The sequence below is a fragment of the Sarcophilus harrisii genome, chromosome 1 (assembly GCF_902635505.1).
Source record: "Sarcophilus harrisii chromosome 1, mSarHar1.11, whole genome shotgun sequence".
In the NCBI taxonomy this organism is placed as follows: domain Eukaryota; kingdom Metazoa; phylum Chordata; class Mammalia; order Dasyuromorphia; family Dasyuridae; genus Sarcophilus; species Sarcophilus harrisii.
This window is the reverse complement of record NC_045426.1, coordinates 85441283-85460665: the sequence shown is the minus strand read 5'-3', so window position 1 is coordinate 85460665 and position 19383 is coordinate 85441283. Positions and strand designations below refer to the sequence as shown.

General features: G+C 49.6%; 1 protein-coding gene and 1 long non-coding RNA gene across 2 annotated transcripts in view; one reads left to right on the top strand and one right to left on the bottom strand.

Annotated features, from left to right (window-relative positions):
• Positions 1-2596: 2596 nt before the first annotated feature.
• Positions 2597-19383, bottom strand: part of LOC111719421 (laminin subunit beta-2-like) — an 18399-nt gene continuing 1612 nt past the window's right edge. Inside the window, exons 6-27 of the mRNA XM_031959356.1 lie at positions 18897-19085; positions 18728-18791; positions 16860-17065; positions 16532-16652; positions 16252-16440; positions 15936-16115; positions 15255-15367; positions 13806-13885; positions 13546-13702; positions 13016-13165; positions 12705-12863; positions 12498-12619; positions 12263-12383; positions 9659-9851; positions 8885-9028; positions 8568-8799; positions 8269-8432; positions 6199-6438; positions 5818-6038; positions 3779-3875; positions 2758-3446; positions 2597-2676 (exon numbers count right to left, since the gene is read on the bottom strand). Coding sequence (XP_031815216.1) covers positions 3025-3446; positions 3779-3875; positions 5818-6038; positions 6199-6438; positions 8269-8432; positions 8568-8799; positions 8885-9028; positions 9659-9851; positions 12263-12383; positions 12498-12619; positions 12705-12863; positions 13016-13165; positions 13546-13702; positions 13806-13885; positions 15255-15367; positions 15936-16115; positions 16252-16440; positions 16532-16652; positions 16860-17065; positions 18728-18791; positions 18897-19085 — 3564 coding nt within the window. The 3' untranslated portion in view covers positions 2597-2676; positions 2758-3024. The remainder of the gene's footprint in view (positions 2677-2757; positions 3447-3778; positions 3876-5817; positions 6039-6198; positions 6439-8268; positions 8433-8567; positions 8800-8884; positions 9029-9658; positions 9852-12262; positions 12384-12497; positions 12620-12704; positions 12864-13015; positions 13166-13545; positions 13703-13805; positions 13886-15254; positions 15368-15935; positions 16116-16251; positions 16441-16531; positions 16653-16859; positions 17066-18727; positions 18792-18896; positions 19086-19383) is intronic.
• LOC116422346 overlaps positions 19082-19383 on the top strand; it is a 4439-nt gene continuing 4137 nt past the window's right edge. Inside the window, exon 1 of the long non-coding RNA XR_004232940.1 lies at positions 19082-19342. This is a non-coding gene — a long non-coding RNA (uncharacterized LOC116422346). The remainder of the gene's footprint in view (positions 19343-19383) is intronic.

Below are 19383 nucleotides of genomic sequence, written 5' to 3'. Positions count from 1 at the left end.
CATTGTCCTGGGTTCTCTCTGTACCCTCCCTGTGGGCACAGGAAAAGTCAGCTAGCCCTGGCCCCAACCCTGAGCGCTCAGTGGTCTCAGGGAGGGCCTCAACAGCCATGCATAATGGGTGACACATAATAGATGGTGTGCTAGATTTCAAATCCCATGATAAATAGGAGCATCCCTGCCGTGTCCTGAGTAACTTCCGGCAAGCCTCTTCTCTCCTTTCAATCTCAATGTCCTCCAATGAAAGAGGAGGGACTTGGATCAGGTAAATATGCCTTCAAGTGCTCTGCACCTGGAGATCCTGTCTAGTCTCTAAGGTGCTACATAAGCAAATCAAACCCTTGGGTGAAGGCTGGGCTTGGATTCCTAAAACAACAGTTCAACTCCTGGCTCAAATCTAAACTCCTGTAAAGACTCTCTTGGAGCCTTTAGCTGGCTCTCCCCCGTGCCTGGGAGGCTCTCTTCCCTGCCTTCGACCTACAGGCTTCCTCCCAGGCTCAGGTACCATTCTCCCCCAGCTCCTTCCCCGCTTCTCCTGTCAGATCACTTCCATGAGCTCTGTCTCTTGTACGGACACAGTTTGCTTGTTGTCTCCCCAACCAGAATGGAAGTTTCCTTAGGGCAGAGACCCCAGTCTCTCTTGCTTCTCTGTATCAGCAGCACTTACTTCTTTAGGCCAGTGCTGGGCTCTCAGTACCCTTGACACTGACCACTGTGTCGCCGTGAGAAGGCGTGACCCTCAGTTCCCATCCAGCTCCTCACCTGGCCCACCGTGCTTGCTGAAGGAGGCCCTGGGCTGAAGGTAGAGCCCAGTCCATGCTCTCTGGAAGCTGCAGGGCATCTTGGATCTCCTCCAACAGCTGTTCTACAGCTCTCCGGCCTCCCTGGGGCAAAGGAATTTTCAGGACCCTCTGGGCCACCAGCTCTACGCTCTCAGGGTCTGCCCCTTCATCTGGGGTGGAGGAAAAACAAGGAACTGAAATCAGGACTACCAACATGGATTTTGATTCTTCAACTTCATTGGGAGGGAAAGAAAGGAGGAAAAAGAGGAGAAGGGAATTAAGCACTACACTTTACAAATATTATTTCATTAGATCCTCACGACCTAGGTGCTATTACCCCCATTTTACAGATGAGCAAACTAAGGCAAACAGAAGTGAAAGTTAGTGCCAAGGGTCTCACAGTTAGTTATTACCTGAGGCCTTCCTGACTCCAGACTTAGTACCATGGGTACAATGGCATGCTCTAGTTGTCTAGATAAATAAGATTATTACCAAAAGTTCCCATTTCTATAATGGTCTAAGATTTAAAAAACACTTTCCTCAATAAAGATCTCTGTGGCTCTTCTAGATCTAAATCCAGTGACCTAACCATAAGAGTAGGTAGCATACTATGATACCCATTTAATAGACCGAAAAATTGGAAAAGAATTGGAAAAGAAAATCAACTTATTTGAGGTCACATGTTTGCTAAATGTTGAGGACAGCTTTGAAATCTGGGTTTTCTAAACCCCAAAACTCTGCTTCACCTGGGAGGGGGAAGTCGGTGCTTTTGTGGGCCCCCCAACTTGTGACCCTCCCTGACTTGTCCCCCTCCTTCTGACCTAGACTCTGCCTACCCTCATCATGAGGACGAGGGTTCAAGTCCTGAACTCAGAACTCTGCCCACCCTGGCTCGGAGGCTCTGCTAGAGGGGAAGAAGATGGTTATCTTACTTGTAAGGAAGGCCCGAATCCTCTGGATGGTGGCCAAGATGGGAGCGGTGCCAGCCCCATGCCAGGTGGCTCGGGCTCGGCTCAGCGTCTCCTCGGCCTGAGAGTGGGCAGCCCCTGCTGTGACCCCAACCCGTTGGAGCTAGGGGAATGGGATGAATCAGCGGGGCTAGTCCTCCTGGACTGCCTGGCCACCCCCTCATCCCCCTGCAAGATCTCACCCCGTGTGCCCATTGTCCCCATGCTTCTAATTACAGCCCCGCCATCCTCCCCCTCCTCCTTACCCGTCGGTGTAGCCGCCCCAGCCTGATACCCGTAGCACCCAGAACACGGGATGTGTTGCGAGCAGTTCCCAGTGCCCACAGGGAAGTGGGCAGTGCCCCAGAACAAGAGGCTGGCCCACAAGGGGAGAGAGCACAGGCCTTCCCCAGGCCCCACAGTCCCCCACAGACCTGCAGACATACAATGGGCCCAGAGTGGAGTAAGAGATGGTGGGCTCCTGACCCCACAGGCCCAGAATGTCTAGATAATACAAGGATGGAGGGGACACCTTGCTGTGTTAATTTTACAGAGAAAGAAAGTGAGCCTGTGTGGGGTAGAAGAAGAGAAACTCACAGGAACAAGATGAGAAGGTCCTGTTGGCGTGGCTGAGTGCCTCCCCCCCCAGAGATCTTTCCCGGGGCCAGCCCCAGCCCAGACCTCACCCCCAGTCCCAAGGGCTCTGACCTTGAGCTGGGCCGCGTGGGGGCTCAGAGCCCCGGAGGCATTCACAAGCCCCTGGAGCTGGTGGGCCCAGGCAGGCGCACCAAAGGGAGGCTTCCTCTTTGGCAGCAGTGCCTCCGTCCGGCGTCTGACCTGCCGGGACTGGCTCAGGGCACTCTCGGTGTCTGTCAGGGCTGTGGTGGCCAGAACAGCCAGCTCAGCCTCCTGCGAGTGCAGAGCAGCCCTGGAGGCAAGGGAAGCAGCATCTGGGGAAGGAGGTGGCAGGTGAGGAGTGGCCTCCTTCCTGACTGCTCCCCAGAAGTGTCCCCAGCCCTTCTGGGCCGTACCCTGGGCTCCTCTCGGGGTCTCCTTGAGCTGGGAGGCCAAGAGGCTGAGCTGATCCACTTCTTGCGTCAGCTGGCCGAAGTGGGAGTGCTGAGCCCCGGCCCAGGGCATGCTCATCCCCACCTTCTTCTCTGTCACTCGAAGGGCCCGGCCCAGTCCGGACACCTCCCTCCTATAAAGAGGGGTAAAGAGGGCTCTCAACTTCAACAGACTATTCCCTGATATCTGACTTCAGGAAATGACTGAAGATTCCCAGGTCCTGTGAGACCCTAAGATCCTGCCCACCCCTCTCCAAGCCTCTGGGGCGCCTGGTCTTGCCTGAGTCCATCCCGCTGTTGCATGAGCTGCTGCGAGGGCCCCACCAGGGGGTGGGCGGACACCAGGATTCCCTGGACCTGCCCTATGGCTGTCTCCAGGGCCAGCAGCCGCCCACCACTGCCCCAGTCAGTAGCCACCTCACGCAGGGCATCCCTCCCCTGAGCCAATGTGACCAGCCGCTGCTGGAGGGCATCCAGTCGTCCATCCCAGTGAGAGAAGCAGGTTGGACAGGGACGGCAGTGGGGGAAACTGCCCTGGGAACCCCGGGCACAGGCTTTGCACCGAGGGCCTGAAATGCCTTCAAGGCACGAGCAAGCCCCTGTCCTAGGGTGGCAACGGAGAGAGATTGAACCCTGAGGGTCACAGGCACAGGCTGGGGAAAAAACAAAGGAGTTGGGGTCAGCATAAGGAACTAAATTCTCTGTCTCTCAATCCAACTTTCCCCTACATACCTTGTTTTTTTCTAGGACTAAAGGCCTCTAGCAACACACCTAGTTCAACCCCCTTACTTTAGAAATGAGATAAAAATCTCAGAAGGGAAGTGAATTGTCTAAGGCCATGCAACTGGGAAATAGAAGGATTGCCACTCAAACTGAAGTCCTTTAAAGGCTAAATCTAGATTCCACATAATGAGCTGCCTCTACCACATAACCCCTCACCCTCAGCTTACCCTCATGCCCACCTCTCTGGTACTTTCCTCCTCACCTCTGCACTCCTTCTCTGGGTCCCCCCAGTACCCTTCTTGGCACTGGGAGCACGTACGTCCCCCAAATCCTTCCCGGCATGGGCACTGACCAGTTACCTGCGGAGGCATAAGACAAATGGGAGGCTCAGTCCTTTCACTAGGGACTCTTGGAAGGACAGGGACACAATTCACAGGTTCTCAATCAGGCTTTCTATTACTCTCTGTAACTCCCTTCTCTTAGACAAGGCTGTTCCTTTCCCAGTCCCCCCTCCCCACCTCCAACTTAACTCATCTCCACCCACTTGTCTCTTTCAGGACGCCCAGCCCACAGATCATCCTCTCCATCACTCTCCTGCACCTTCAATCTTTCTCTTGTTACTGGCTCCTTCATCTTGGCCGACCAACGTGTTCACCTCTCCTCAATCAGTTCAAATTGTGGCTCTAATACAAACCACGTAAATCACTTTCCTTCTCTGGGCCTCATGGCCTTCTCCGTAAAATTACAAGATTCAATTATTACTAAAGTCTTTTCCTGATCTAAACTCATTGAGCCGATGATCACTGTGTCCCAGAATTTCAGAGGGAATCTAGTCTAACCCATCCTGCCCCTCAAAGAATCCCCACTATATCACATATATATGTATATGTATGAAAAACATATAACACTTATATATGTTATTCTGATATCCTACATATTTTATATTTTAAATATTTATATAAAACACATTATGTATGCATTTATGTAGCAATCACTGTCAAGTACTAAGAGCACTTTACAATTACTATCTCGTGATCCTTACAACCACCCCAGAAGGTAGGTGCTGTTATTATGCCCATTTTACATATGAGAGACTGAGAGAAACCGGGGTTAAGCCATCTGTCCAGCTACACAGCTGACAAAAGTGCCAGAGACTGGATTTGCCTTCGGGTCCTCCCCCCTCCAGGCTTCTGCTCTGTGCCCTATGGCACCACCTAGTGGCCTCAATATATACAGCAATCTGATAAGGGAGCATCTAATCTCTCTGCCTGAAGACCCCTCCTCGAGGCAGCCCATTTTACTTTGAGATAGTTTTAATAGCAAAGAAATGTTTCCTGACATCAAGTCTGAATTCATCTCTCTGAAACTTCCCCCGATGCTGCTGGACCACATGCCCTCTGGAGCCAAATCCTGTGTAAGAGCCCTCCAGAGTCTTGTAGACCACTGACCAGCCACTGTGAGTCTGACCCAGGCCCAACAGGACCCACATGAATGACCTTCCACGGCTAACGAGGTGACCCGGAACCCTGCCAGGACATTGCTCTGAGTCTCAATATTCCTCAGTGATAAATAAAAAAAAAAAAAAAAAAAAAAAAAAGGGAGATGACACTAGATTGCTTCAGAAGTCTAACTTTTTAGAAAACCCAGGGGGAACTGCGTTTTTTGGTACAACTCACCCTAGAGGGTAGTTGTGAGTAAAATAGGACATAAGCTTCTAGTGGACCTGGAAGGACCTGAGACTATCAATTGCCACCTCTTTACTGGACAGCAGAGAAACTGAGGCCCAGAACAGGGGAGTAGCCTGGTGAACCCAGAGCACGCTGGGCCCAGATCCATGACCCTGGAGCCAGGGCTCCCCTCCGTGACACCACACTGCCTGGCAGTAACTTGCCTTTGTGCCCCAGCTGCTGGTGCCAGAGCCGAGACTGGAGCCTAGCGCTCTCATTCCACTAAAAGTACCCACGGCCTCACCAATCTCTGATGCACAGAGAGCTCAAGCATCAGCCATTTTTTTTAACACTTGAAGAAACTAAGGCTTTTTTGAAGGGCCTGCTTTGTGCAGCCAGACGAGGCGCGGGGTCACAAGGCTAATTCCAGGAGTCGTTCTAGGACACTGGACCAAACTCTGTCCCGCGCCTCTGAGGCCCCTGCCGACGCACCGCCCGCACACACGGCTGCACCCAGACAGACACAGGATCACACGCGTGCGCGTGCAGGCCGGCGTCTCCTCCCCCCGCAGTCACACACAAACATTCACTCCAGCGTGTGGGCGCACGTCGACAAGCTGGAACACTTGCGTACCAGGTGACAGGCCGGCTGCACCGAGTGCTGGGGGTGACAAGCACAAGGCTCGCAGCCCCGAGGCCCGCCCAGGTTCCAGAACTGAGGGGCACAGCGGTCACAAAGCCGCCCCAGCACATGTGGGCGGCAGGGGCAGTGACCGCTGAGCCTGTCACAGAAGCAGATGCCACTTCCGGGCGGGCACCGGCCAGGTACTGTGCCTCGTTGGTCACAGCCGCAACCTATGGGTGAAGAGAGATGAGAAATGTCAGACTCAAAGGAGGAATTCAGCTTTGGACGATGAAGTCAGAGCTGGGGCAGGGACAGCAGGGACAAGAATGAAGGCAGAGGTATGGTCTCTCTGAGTGTCTCTCCCTTTGGCCCCATTTCAACCCTACTCACGCCGGCAGCCTCGTGGCCGGAGGGCATTGCCATAGTAGCCAGGCTGGCAGTGGGAACAGTGTGGCCCATGGGTGTGGTGTAGACAGCGCTGGCAGTGCCCACTGTGGGGGTCACAGGCCATGGGATCGCTAGGGTCAATGTTGTTGTTGCACTGGCAGGGTCGGCACGGTGCCCCACCAACTATTCCCTCTGGCCAGGGACGCCCAAAGTAGCCAGCAGAGCAGCGGTCACAGCGAGGACCTGTACAGGGTGAAAAAAGCCATTTCCTTAACTACTATGCAGTGGCCCACATCTGATACCAGCTGTGTGAGTGTGGGCAAGTCACTTAACCTGATGCTGAGATAAGCCAGGATACCTGTCCTTGTATTCCTTCCTTCCCTTACAGCAATCAGAGGGTATGTGCTTGTGTGTGTGGGAAACAATGTGCAAATCTTAAAAAGCACCAAGAGATAATTGACCTAAGGATATGAGCAAACAAGCCTCAAGAGAAGAATTACAGTCTGTTAATTCTATTGTCTACCAATAGGGAAGTTGGCTCCAAACGATCAATAAAAAGAAAAATGGAAATGGAAACCCCAAGGTTTTCACCTTTCGCCCAGCAAAGTGGTAAAGATGGCGACAATTCATGCTGGGGGGAGGCGGGGAGGCTGTGGGAAGATAGGGACACTAATACATTGTTAGTGGAAATGCAAGCCAGTCTAATCATGCTGGAAAACAAGTTATATAAATATGTAAAAAAAGTGACTGAACTGTTCATATCCTCTAACCCAGTGATAAAAGCATACATGTCAGTGAGGAGAATGAAGAGAAGAAAGTATCTCTAAAGTATAAAAATATTAGCAGCAGCACTTCTGTACTAACAAAGAACTAGAAACGAAGGGGGCTCCCACTAAGAAAGGGACAGGGCAGAAAAATTGCTGTGTGTGAATATTCTCTCATCATTAAAAACAAATACAGGAATTTAAAAAACAGAGTTCTATGAAGCCAATGCTTGGAAAGGTACGCAGAACTGAAAAAACAATAAGAATCATGACTATTACAACTAAATGAAAAGAAAAATGAGAAAAAACTGAATAAAGTTCCAGATAAGAACTTCACCTCTCTCCTTTTGTGAGAGAGGTTTGCAGCGCTGCATTTGCTATCAGAAATGAGTGATCCAATGGGTGATTTTATTTAACTGTTTTTTTTTCCCTTTGTCACAAGGGATAGCTCACTGTGGAAGTGGAAGAGAGGAAGATGGTACATCTGGAAATGACTAGGATGTAAAAATGAAAATTCATCAATAAAACTTAAAAAAAACAACCAAAATATTTTAAAAATCTTTATCGATATAAACTCTTACTGCTGCTCCACATGATTTATGTGATTGAGACATTTCCCTTTTTCTGGGCCTTAGTTCACTCATCTATAAGATTAGGGCCTTGGACTCTAGACCGCTAGTAATCTTCAGTCACTTCCTATTTGCAAACTTCAGTTTCCTCATTTATAAATTGGGAATAACAATAGAATGCTAGTGCTATCTAATTCATGTAGGATTACAGTAAGAAGAGGTTACTGCAAATATTAACGCTATAAGAAATTGCAATTATTATTACTATTAGTAGTAGTAGTAGTACCACCATAACCAACATTACCACCAAAACAGTGATGACAAATCACCAAAGAAAGGACAGTTCGTTTCTGGTGCTTGCTCCCGGTTTTGTCTTAGTGATGACATTCAGGCCTCAGACAAGGGGCACGTGGTCCGTGGACCATGGGAGTCAGCACAGCTCAGTTGGAACAGCCCAGTCTGCAGTCAGGAGACCTACCACTTAGTAGCTTTGTGGCTGGGATAAGTCATTTTATTTCTCTAATCTTCAATTTCCCCATCAAAAAAAAAAAAAAAAAAAATGCAGAGAATTGCACATACATTCTTTCTCTTAGGAGTTGCTGTGGAGAAAGCTTTGTAAACCTTAATGTTGTCAAAGAATTACAAAAGTAATGTTAGTATTATGGTGGGGGAGGCTGGGGGTTGGCAGTACTTAGATCAGACCCTGGTTCTCCAGTCTTAACGCCACCATCAGCACATACCTGCATAACCAGGTGCACAGAAACACAGGATCCGTTCACTACCACCGTCCGCCTGACATGAGGTTGCGTGGTAATTTCCAGAGCCCAGGAAGCCAGGGCAGGGGCAAGGCCGGCATTGCTGTCCTGAGCCCAGGACAGGATCTCCATAATAACCATCCTGGCACCTGCAGGGGTAGCAGGGTGCCAATAAGCAGGCTGGGAGCCCCCAAGTCCATCCCAACATTGCCCTAAAGGTTCCCTAGGGTCAGGAGCCTCATCCCCCTGCTTAGGCGGGACTTTTAGGGAGGAGCTTCACTCACCTTTCACAGTGGCGCCCAGTGGTGGCGTCTCCGCAGGCCTGGCACGCCCCAGTGTGTGGGTGGCACTGCTCTGTATGCCCGTTGCATTCGCAGGGCTGGCAATGAGGGAAGCCCCACTGGCCAGGCAGGCACCGGTCGCACCTTCGTCCTGTGATTCCTGGCTGGCACGAGCACTGGCCGCTTAAAGAATCGCAGGTCAAACTGGTGGAGCCCTCAGGGGAGCAGCGACATTCTAGGGGGAAGTGGTGAAGGGTCAGACTGGGTGCAGGGAGATTCGCCCGTCTCCTCTCCACGATCACCCAGGGCCTAGTCCTCACCACTGCAGCCTGCTGGGCCAAAGCCGTAGGTCTGTGGTTTACACTGGTCACAGCGCTGGCCGATGACGTGGGGTCGACATGGACACTGGCCCCCCACACGGGCACACTCAGAGCTCAGAGACCCCTGTGGGTCACACTCACAGGCTAGAGGTGGAAGAGCAGCATCTGGGTGAGCCAGCCTGAACTCAGGCCCAGGCGTCTGAGCCCCAAACACCCTCAGAATTCAACCCTCGTGAAAGACCCTTCCCTTCCCTCTACTGGCCACCTTTTCACTCCCTGGGTCCACAGTCACTCTTTAGTCACTCTCCCAATCCTCTGATCTTCCTCTCCCTATCCCCCTTGATACTCGTTCACTTCCAAAGTTATGCCTTCCTTCCACCCCAGAAACTCCCTGACTGCTGTGGTCACTCCCCAATCCCTCTGGGGAGTTCTCAGGCAGTCCCTAGATAACTCCAAGATGACTTAGTGGACAGAGGACTTGGAATCAGAGAGCCCTGACTTCAAATCCCGTCTCAGACACTTCTTAGCCTGTAACCTGAGAGTCACTTAATCTCCCTCTCTGCCTCAGTTTTCTCATATAAAAATGAGGGTGAAAAAAGGACTGAATTAAAGATTACAAGTAAACTGCCTGTAAAAGAAAAATCACAATATAAAGGCCAGCTAATCTCCTCCTCCTCACCCCTTCCCTCAGGCATTCCTTAGTCGTTCCCTCTCCACTGCTAGCTCTCCAGTCCATCAGTCACACCCTAGTCCTCAACAGTCAGAGTCACTTACCTAGGCCACCACTATATAGCAGAGCAGAGATGCTACAGACCAAGCGGGCACAGGATTCTGAAGGGGGCCCAAGGTAGGGTGTTCTTGCAGCTTCAAGGCATTGAGCTCGACTGAGTTCTCTCAGGCGCCCCAATGCCCCAGGGTCCCCCCTTCTTAGACCTGGAAGCTCCTCTACTCGAGGCAGAAGTACTAGCTGTGGAGAAAGGAGGATCATTAGGGGGACTGGCTAGTCTGTGGGCATTGTGTCTATCCATAGGAACCCAGATTCTAGTCCGAATTTAGGACAGGGAGCCTCTCTAAATGCTGAGAAAGAGACTGGGAGACCTCCAGTGTGTCACAAGAAACCTGAGAGTCCCTTGGGATTCCCAAGAATCCCAAGGAACTAGACTGAAGCATTCCTACTTTCTCTCTTGATTCTGTTTGAATGTGAAATATACACTTGTCAAAAAGATTATTTTATGGAAAACTCACGTAAGGCAAGCACTCACAAGAATGCCAGAAAAAGCAATATAAGGGAGACACTGGCCTAGGACCGTCTGGCATGGAGTGTCCTCATCAGAGAAGGTGCGGTGCTCCATGAGCAAAGCAGAACTGAATTAGCCCAGAAGAAACTTGAGATGCACAAAATTAGAGAGTCCACCCCAAATGTTCATAGGGACTATATGCATCCAACCTGTGGCACAGCATTCCAAGCTTGAATTGGTCTGATCAGGCACAGTCAAACTGGCTGTAACTCGACTCTAACATAATGGTGGGTGTCATTCTGGTCCTCTTCCAGAAAGGACAACCACCAATCTTGATTCACCCACCTCCACGTCTCTATTCTCCCTTCTATGTAGAGGCCTTCCAAATCTCCATCTCCAGACCTGCACTCTCCACTGCAACCAAACTGCACCAATCACTCTTCCTCAATTTAATCCTCCCTTCTTGTTTCCAGGAATTGACACATTCCTAGAATTTCTCATTCTGGCTCTTTGTACTGTGAATCTCCAGTTTAGGTATTTCAGCTTCAGTTGAGGCATTCTTTAATGCCCTCTCCTTTATGCAATTTTCTTAGAGTATTTTGTCTAGATCTTGCTTTTATCTGTTTTACATTCTCCCTTGCATTATATTTATTTGAGCATATGCTAAATCTCCCCTGTATGCAGTATTTTCCTTGAAGCAAGAAATATTCTCTCTTCTTAATTCTTATCAAGGATTGCCACATGCCAAGCAGGAAGCCTTGCAAGTTTTAGGCTTTTGGTCAGCTAAGAATTACACTGAATCTTCATCTGGATGCATCTTTAACCTTATTTATTCAAAAGTGAACAATCATTTTTCAGCCAAACTTGATCCTCCTCCTACTCTCCCTATTTCAGTTGAGGACACTACCTTTCTCTACATGATCTAGACTCAAAACCTTAGAATCACTATTGATTCCTCATTCTCTCTTATTTCCACAGTCAATCAGTTTTTACTAAATCTTGTCCTTTAGGTACTTTTTACTGGCAACCCATCTTCTTCTTAACTCAAGGGCTCCCTCTCTTCTTTTGCACAGACTACAAGGGATCTTGGGACGGTATCATTCTGATACAGAAACTGACAAGCTATCTCATCCTAGCTCCCCAATACTTCCATTGCTCCATGGAGATAAAAGGATCAAAGGATGGGGATGTAGGATTCAGCCTAGTCCAAGTTCTCACTGCTTCTCTGGACAACTGCAATAAGCTGCTGAAGTGATCTTTCTGCCATTCTCAGATTCATCTTTACACATCTATCAAAATATCCTGTGGCACATGGCTGACCACGTCACTGGTCAAGAATTGTTCATGGCTCAGGTTCCTGGAGAAGCCCAAACTCTCCAGCCTGGGACACAATGCTCTTATATTGCCCCTTTCTCCCATATAGCAGCTCCTCCCTGCCTTGTTCTATGTATATTTCTGCCTCTGTTCTTAATCTTTGCCCAAAATACTCCCCTCTTTCCAAATCTTAGATGTCCTCTAAGGCCCAAATGAGAAGTGCCACAAGATAATGCAAAGCATAAGGAGAGCTGGATGGCTCAGTCGATAGAGATAAGGAAGATCAGAATCCAAATCTGGCCTCAGACACGTACCAGCTGTATGACCCTGGACAACTCACCTAACGCTGACTGCCACACCCTTCAAAAAAACCCCACCAAAATCTCATTACCACAGCAAGAGTCAGAGGATCTGGATGAAATCCCAGCTCTAAAACCTGAGTCACTTTGGGTAAGTCCACATCACTGGGTCTCAGTTTCCTCACAAACAAAATGAGAAAGTTCAACTAAAAGATCCTGGGGGTCCTTTTCAGGCCTAGAGCTGTGAGCTCATGCGGAAGATGGGTCCTTGCCTCAGAGCCCAGCTCCCCCAGGCCTGGCCTCCGATGAGCAAGGTAGGCTCCAGAAGCCCCTTCCTTCAATCTCCAGTCTGTTACTCTCAGTGGGAGGCCCCCCCCAAAAAACGAGCTCTGTGAGGGTAGGATCCTGGCTTTCAATACTGTGCTGAGCCCAATACTGGGCACAGTGAGGCATAGGAAAGCCTTGGGGTGAGAAGAGATGTGCTGGGAGCCCTTAGTGTTAGGAGGCAGGGGTCCCCAAAGTCTCACCGAGTCTAGCAGAATGGTTCCCCCAGGGAGGTTCCGTGCACTTGTCATTCGCTGTAGTCTCAAGGTCACCATGTATCTGGTTCCAGGTTCAAAGCAGAAGGGTCTAGACAGGACCACAGCTCTGCAGGGAAAGGGGTGTTAATGCAAGGCACTGGTGCCTGGGTTCACCCATCCCCTAGTATCCACCACACTTGCATCCCCTAATGTTCCAGACGCCCCTTGACTGAACTCATACCTGTGCCTGGGGGGTAAGGCCACCTGATAGAGCTGCTCTGAGGGCAACACATTGGCACAACGGGTGCTGCTGGGCAGGGAGTAGGCACGGACACTGACAAGGGCCTCCCAGTCCTCGGGGGCCTGGGAATGTCAAAGGGTCAAAATTGAAAGCGCTTCCCTCCCCACCCCCCAGTTTCCCCATAAACCCACAGTCACAGGGCCTGACCTGAGCTTCGTAGCGCAGCACAATGTCATACTCCATGGCTCGTGGCACTGGAGGGGCCTGGAGCATGAGGCCAGCTCTGTCCTCCACCCTGGCAAATCCAGGGCCAGTCCAGGAGGAGCCAGGAGGGCCTCTGCCCCAAGGCCGGGGCTCCACAACAGCCTAGGAATCAGAGAGAAATAATGTCTTCCTCTAAACTTTGAGGTCTCCAAGGGAAACCTGGCTCCCTTCTTCCATATCTCCCTGGCCTGGGAGCTCCCTGAGGGCAGGGTCCAAGGTTGTTGTTTGCTCCTGCCCTGGGAGCTGCCCTTCACCTTGAAAGCTTGATGGCTCTGGCGTCCATGGCGAGTACTGCGGGGAGGGCAGGGGGTGCTTCGATGACGCCGGAGCCGGGCTCTAAGCCTCTTCAGCACAGGTCCTGTTGTTGGCAGGCAGTCAGGAGGGGCATCGGGTAGAGGGGCTCCCTGAAGGACAGCAGGCCAGAAGGTCCATGTCTCCCCCTATGTACACGGGCTCCCAGAGTCACCTCCCTCTCCTTTGATTAACTGTTAAAATGCCAAAATACCAACCCCACCTATTTTCCTCCTTTTCAAATTCTCCCTTGCTGTCTGTCAGTCAGATTCTCAAAATGTTCACGCAGTGGGGCCACCCAAGTGCCATGAGCAGCCAGTGCTACCCCAGCTTCCTGACCGGCTCCCATTTGAAGACTGTCTATGGTGAGCAGCTCACCATCTTCTTGATAACTATTCTATTCAAGTTCCTCCTCTAGAAAATCCTCCCTGACTGCTCCAGTCTTCTACCACCTCTCTCTTGTCTGAGCTTCATCTGGGGCCCACATACTCACAGGCAGCCGGGCGTCGGAGGGTCTGAGCCTCTGCCCAAGCTCCGCCTCGGCTACGGCCTGGTCCAAGGCTGCACAGAAGTAACCAGACTGGAGCTCAAGGCAGTCTCGGCCTTGCAAGTGGGGGCGACAAGGACAAAGCCCCTCCCCTGATGAGCACCTGTTGGCACAGCAAGTGGAGGGGGATAAGGTGAACCCCTCTCTTCTAGCCCTAACCCTGCCTGGAGCCCCCCTTCTCCTAGCTTCCAGCAGCTTGACCAAACCTGTTGCTGTAAGCGCCACCAAAATCACAATCGCAAGGCCGGCAACCAGTAAAGTCGCTGCTCAGTCCCCAGAATTCTGGCTGCAGGGAGAGAGAAAGGAGAAGAATCACCAGTTATATGGCTCCTATTCCTGAAGGAACTAAAAGCTTACAAAGAGCTTTCTTCTCCAGGCAGACGATATCTGGCTATGATCATACCCATTTTATAGACTGGGCCACTGTGGCTCAGAGGAGTGAAAGGATTGGCTAAGGACACGCCTAGTTCTCCTGTCTCTACACCCTAGCATGTGTCACCAGGTATACCACACTGCCTCCTCTCTGAGAGCCACAGTGCAAGGTCTGCAATCTTAAGTAGATGACCAGGGTCAGCAGTTACAGTGCCAAGGAGGGACAGAGGTTGATATTTTTTAAAATGTTGAAAAGTTTTCTAAATTTGTCCATAAAAAAGGTAATCTCCAATTAGAGCTGTAACTAGGATTAGATAACCAGAGCTTTTCCCATGGTGTTGACATGGCAGGGGGCATATTTTCATCTTGTGGCAGTCAAGAGATTACTATCCTTGTCACCACCACTGCATTTCAGTCTCCTCATCTCTTAAATCAGGGGATGGGACTCAGTGATTTCTAAAGCCCTCCTAGTTCAGTTTTAGGATCTCCTAATCAGGCCTAAGTTAATCCAGAGGTAGATTTGATGGTATCCAATGGTACCTTGTATTTCATTTCCTTGAAATACTTGTTTTCCGCATCATTTTTCAACTTAATCTTTAAATTCAATTTTCCAATAAAAAGAGCTACACTGAAAATATTTTTAAAATGATAATTGGGAAAATAAATTCATCTAGAAGCAGTGTGGCTTAGCAGAAAAAACACTGGACTTGGAAGCAAAAGATATGGTTTGCAATCTGGCTGCTCCCACAAACTAGCCATGTGACCCTAGGCAAATCCCTTTTCTGAGTGTGTTTCCTATTCTCTACAATAAATCACACAATCATATCCTGTGGCCACTTCAGCAGACAAAATATCTCGTGGAAAATAAAAGCTTATTTAGAAACTTATTTAGAATCACTGACCTAAAAGGACCCTCAAAGCACAGAATTAAGAATTTCAGATCTGGAAGGGATCTAAGAACAGAAAATCCCAGAGGGCCCATGGGGATTGGTGGGTACAACCTTCTCCTTTTTATAGATGGGAAAGCTGAGAACTAGAGGTAGATACTAGTACAACAGCTTCATCTTTGTTGAATTTGCCAGAATAAACTAAAGGTCTCACAAAAATAAATGTACCAAGGGTCAAAGATGTAGAGTAAGGGCACAGACTCAGGCTTAAAGGTATTGGGGACAAGGATTAGAGCCTAGAGTTCAGTTCAAGTCAGGGTTCTAGGTTGGAGATTAGGTTTCAGTAGCCAGGAGCAGACTGAAAGAAGAGTCTGAGAGTCTAAGTTAAGAGCTCACCAGGCACTGGTCACAGTTCTGTCCAGTGACAAAACGTTTGCAATAGCAGTCACCACTGATGGAGTCACAAGGAGTGTCACCTGGGACTGTGCCCCGAGGATCACACCTGCAGGCTAGAGAAGCAAAAAAGGTGTCAAATAATGGAAAGGATAGTCTGGAGGGAAGAGGGAGAAATGGTCACAGAAGCTGATTTTGGGAAGAGTCCTCAAGCTCAGAGAACTGGGCTTAAATTATAGCGTCCTGGGCTAGGATTCACAGAGTCCTAAATTGGGGATCAGAGAACTCCCAAAGCCAAAGGGTCATTTACACAGACAGCCAGATAGTCAGAGGGACTAGGTATACAAGTTTGGAGGAACTAGGGATCAGAGGATTAAAAGGCCTGGAGTCAAGAGTCACAAAACCCTGGATTTAGAGACCACTCATCCCTTGATCCAAATGGACTCAGGCCATAGAGACCAAGTATCTTGGATTGATTGATTTTAAGGTCTTGAGTTGTGTCAAGGGATTTAAGAGATATAGACGTTGGGGCTTCCTAAAACCAGGGTCACATTCTGGACCTCTCAGATGATAAAGGGGTCACAAGATAGGCTTTGGGCTTCATGAAGTTCAGGCTTTAGCCATCAGATATCCAAAGTTAAGAGGCTTGGGATCCAAAGTCATGGAGTTTCTGGGGTCACTCACACAAACAACCTTCAGGTAATGCTGGACTCAGACCATAATAACCAGGACGACAGGTGTCACAGCGAGGCCCCCACACGTGGGCTTTACAGCGACACTGTCCAGAGAGGAGCCCTCGGACCTCATCTGTGTGTGTGTCACACAGACCCCCATCCAGGGTGCCTGACGGATCACAGTCACAAGCTGGGAACACAGAAGCAGAGTTGGAACAAGGGGTCAGAAATGACAGGTGAAGTCAAGAGGTGAGGCCTGGGATGGGGTGGCAAATACCAGGATTAAGTTCATGGGTAAGGGCAGGCCTCATCATCTAAGGACTTACGTTTACAGGTGTATGGGGAGCGGGGGTCTTCACGGGGGTCCCGATGGTAGAATGGTCGGCAGATCTCACAATGCCTTCCAGCTGTGTGGTGCTGACATGCGTCACACACACCTCCACTCACGTTGCCCGAGGCCACAAAAACAGCCATGTCAAAGTGGCAACTCCTGGCATGCTGGTGGCATTCACACTCTGGGGGAAAAGAGGAGGGATGTGGTGAGTCATAGATACCTGAGGCACAGCAAGGGCACGCGGGTTAGGGAAGGCAGCGAGCAGCACATACCCCGGCAGGCGTGAGCATTCCCAGGCTCGGCTGGGCGCCAGGGCTGGTCATGGAACAGGTCCTGGCAGCGCTCACAGTGGGGTCCAGCTGTCTGGTGCTGACAAACACAAAGCCCATGGACCTACAAATGGCAGAGCCGGTAAGATTTTAGGAACACGCTTCAGAGAGGCATCCCCCAAGAACTGAAGGGGAGGAGAGGACCTCTGACCCCCATGAGGACTCCAGAGACTCTGTCCTCCAGAAGCAATAGCCTTCCCCATTGCCACCCACCAAAGGAGATTCTCGTCCTTTACCCCGACACTCTCTGCCCTCAGAGACTTCCACTCACCATGCCCTCCACACTGGGTGGGGCACCAGGGGCAGGTGCACACTCAGAGGCATGTCCATGGCAGAGGCAACTTCCTCGGACCACAAGCTCATACAAAGCATAGTAGTAGTGAGGACCGTGACGGTGGCCCCAGCCCCCTAGGGGCCCATCTCCCAACGTGTGTAGTTTAGAGAAATTCACCCTCAGATTAGTAACTCGAAGCAGCTCTGGAGAGAATGGGATAGTAATGGTGGGGAGGATGGAGACTTAAGCTTGGACAATCCCCTCTCAGTCTCCCCGTTTCCCCAGTCCATCTTTTTCTCCAAGATATCCTTCACACATTTGCCAAAGTAATGCAGAAATATGACTAGATTATTGCCTTACTCAGAAACCTTCAAGTAACTACAGAATATCTGAGACCATCATCATGTAAATGCAGCCTCCTGAACTCTAAATGCCTTAAGGTTCATAAATCACTCTAATACTATACGAATGAATATTAGCATTCCTATTTTATAGCCGGAGAGGCAACACAATGTAGCTGATTGAGAGCTGGCCAAGACAGCAGGGTTCCAGTCCTGTTTCTGACATCCTGGCTCATTCATTCCAGTTGTAAAAGCCTGGGCAGATCCCTCAATCCATCAGGGTTCTGGGACTCCCTGAAGCCCTTAGGCTGCATCTGTCTGGAGAGTGTCTTCAGCTGGGAGTACAGGATGAGAAAAAAGAGGTTCAGAGAAGGTGAATCATTTGTCGTTGGCCACAGGCCTAACGAGGGGCAGTGCTAGCTAGCTCTTAGCCGGTTCCACCGACCTGGAGGCTTTCTTCGAATACACTCTGATAAAGCCCAGCTCCTCACTAAAACACATCAGGCTCAGTCTGGGTTCAGGCCCTTTGTTCTCCCTCTGGAATGCTTACCTCCCCTGCTCCCTTCCCCCCACCAAACCACACACTTATTGATCATTCCAGAGGAAGCTTAATCCCTTAGCTAAAGAGACCAAGATAGACTCCCCTTACTGGGTTCAAATCTGACCTCAGATACTTAATTGCTGTGTGACTCTGGGCAAATCACTTCATCCTGTTTGCCTCAGTTTCCTCATCTGTAAAATGAGCTGGAGAAGGAAATGGCAAACGACTACAGTATCTCTGCTGAGAAAACTCCAAATGTGGTTAAGAAGAGTATGACGAGACTGAAAAAACAAGTTAACAATTTTTGCTATGCCCACAGCTGTGTGCTCTCCCTCCCTAAGGGAATATGGTACATTGACAAAGATACTAGACCTGGATTGGACTCCCACCTCTACCACTCATTAGCTCTTGGCTAATTGCCTTCTCTCCATTTTTCAGTTTCTTCCTTTATGAGATTTGAAGTAGACGGGTCTCTAAGATCCTTTCTAGTTCTAAAAATCAATGAATCTACACATCTAATCTTACTATGAAAATGCTACTATGTAACTTTATTTAGAAAGTGTGACAAGTTTTCCTAGAAACAATTACTTAAAACATTCACGAAAGAAAAAAATGAGGCCCCTTTAAGAAATATGCTATTCGCTATACCATTTCATTAAATGCTTTTGCTTTAGGGAAGAAAAAAAGGGGGGAGGGGAACCCGCTGTCAAAAACATTGTAAAATGCTAATGCCTGGAAGGAAGCAGTGATAGAGGTAGAGCAGCCGAGAAGGATTTGGTTGTCAAGGAAACCTTTTTTCTGACTAGAAGCCCTTGTCTAGCTTTGTGCTCCTCTCGGGGCGGGTCATAAAGAACCATGGAGGTGCCTACACAGGATCTCAGCTTGCAGGGAGGAAATATCCCAGTGGATGAATGGGGTCGGGAGATGTCTCGGGGTGAGGGATTTCCAAGGTCCATGGCCTAGTCAGCTGAATACTCACTTACCTTGGATCTCTGGACTATAGGGATCCTCCACAGGGATGGCTGGGTCCAAAACTTTAAAAATTACCTGAGATAGGGGCAGGAAATAAGACCTGAAATGCTTAATCACTGGAATCCAGCCCTTGACAATCCCCATCCCCAGTCCTGAGCCTTCTCTACTTAGGGGACTGACCTCACCCTGGCTTGATGGTTCAATGTTTGAGTAACGCTGATCACAAACGAGATCACTGACTTTTCGGCCTGGTGTAAGTGGAATCCCAGGGAAGAGGCCAGAGCAGTTGTGAGCAAAGTATCGATAAACTCGCCAGGAACGACCCCCATCCGCTGAACGCTCAATGAGTAGACCAGCAGGTCGAAAAGTCTAGGGAAAGGTGTGTCAGGGTGCACAGGATCAAAGTATTCGTATGGCTAGATGTCACTAGGGGGTCAGAGGTTAGGAAGTAACTGGATTTAGAAGCAGAAGGCCAAGAATCACCCTGGTTAGGTCACCTGGAAAAGGGTCATTTGTGTTAATGTGTGCTAATAGCTGCCAACATTTTTACAGCATTTGCTCTGTGTCAGGTATTATGCAAAGTACTTGCTCTACATCTCATTTGATCTTCACAACAACCCAGGGAGGTAGGTACTATTATTATCCCCATTTTATAGATGAGGAAACT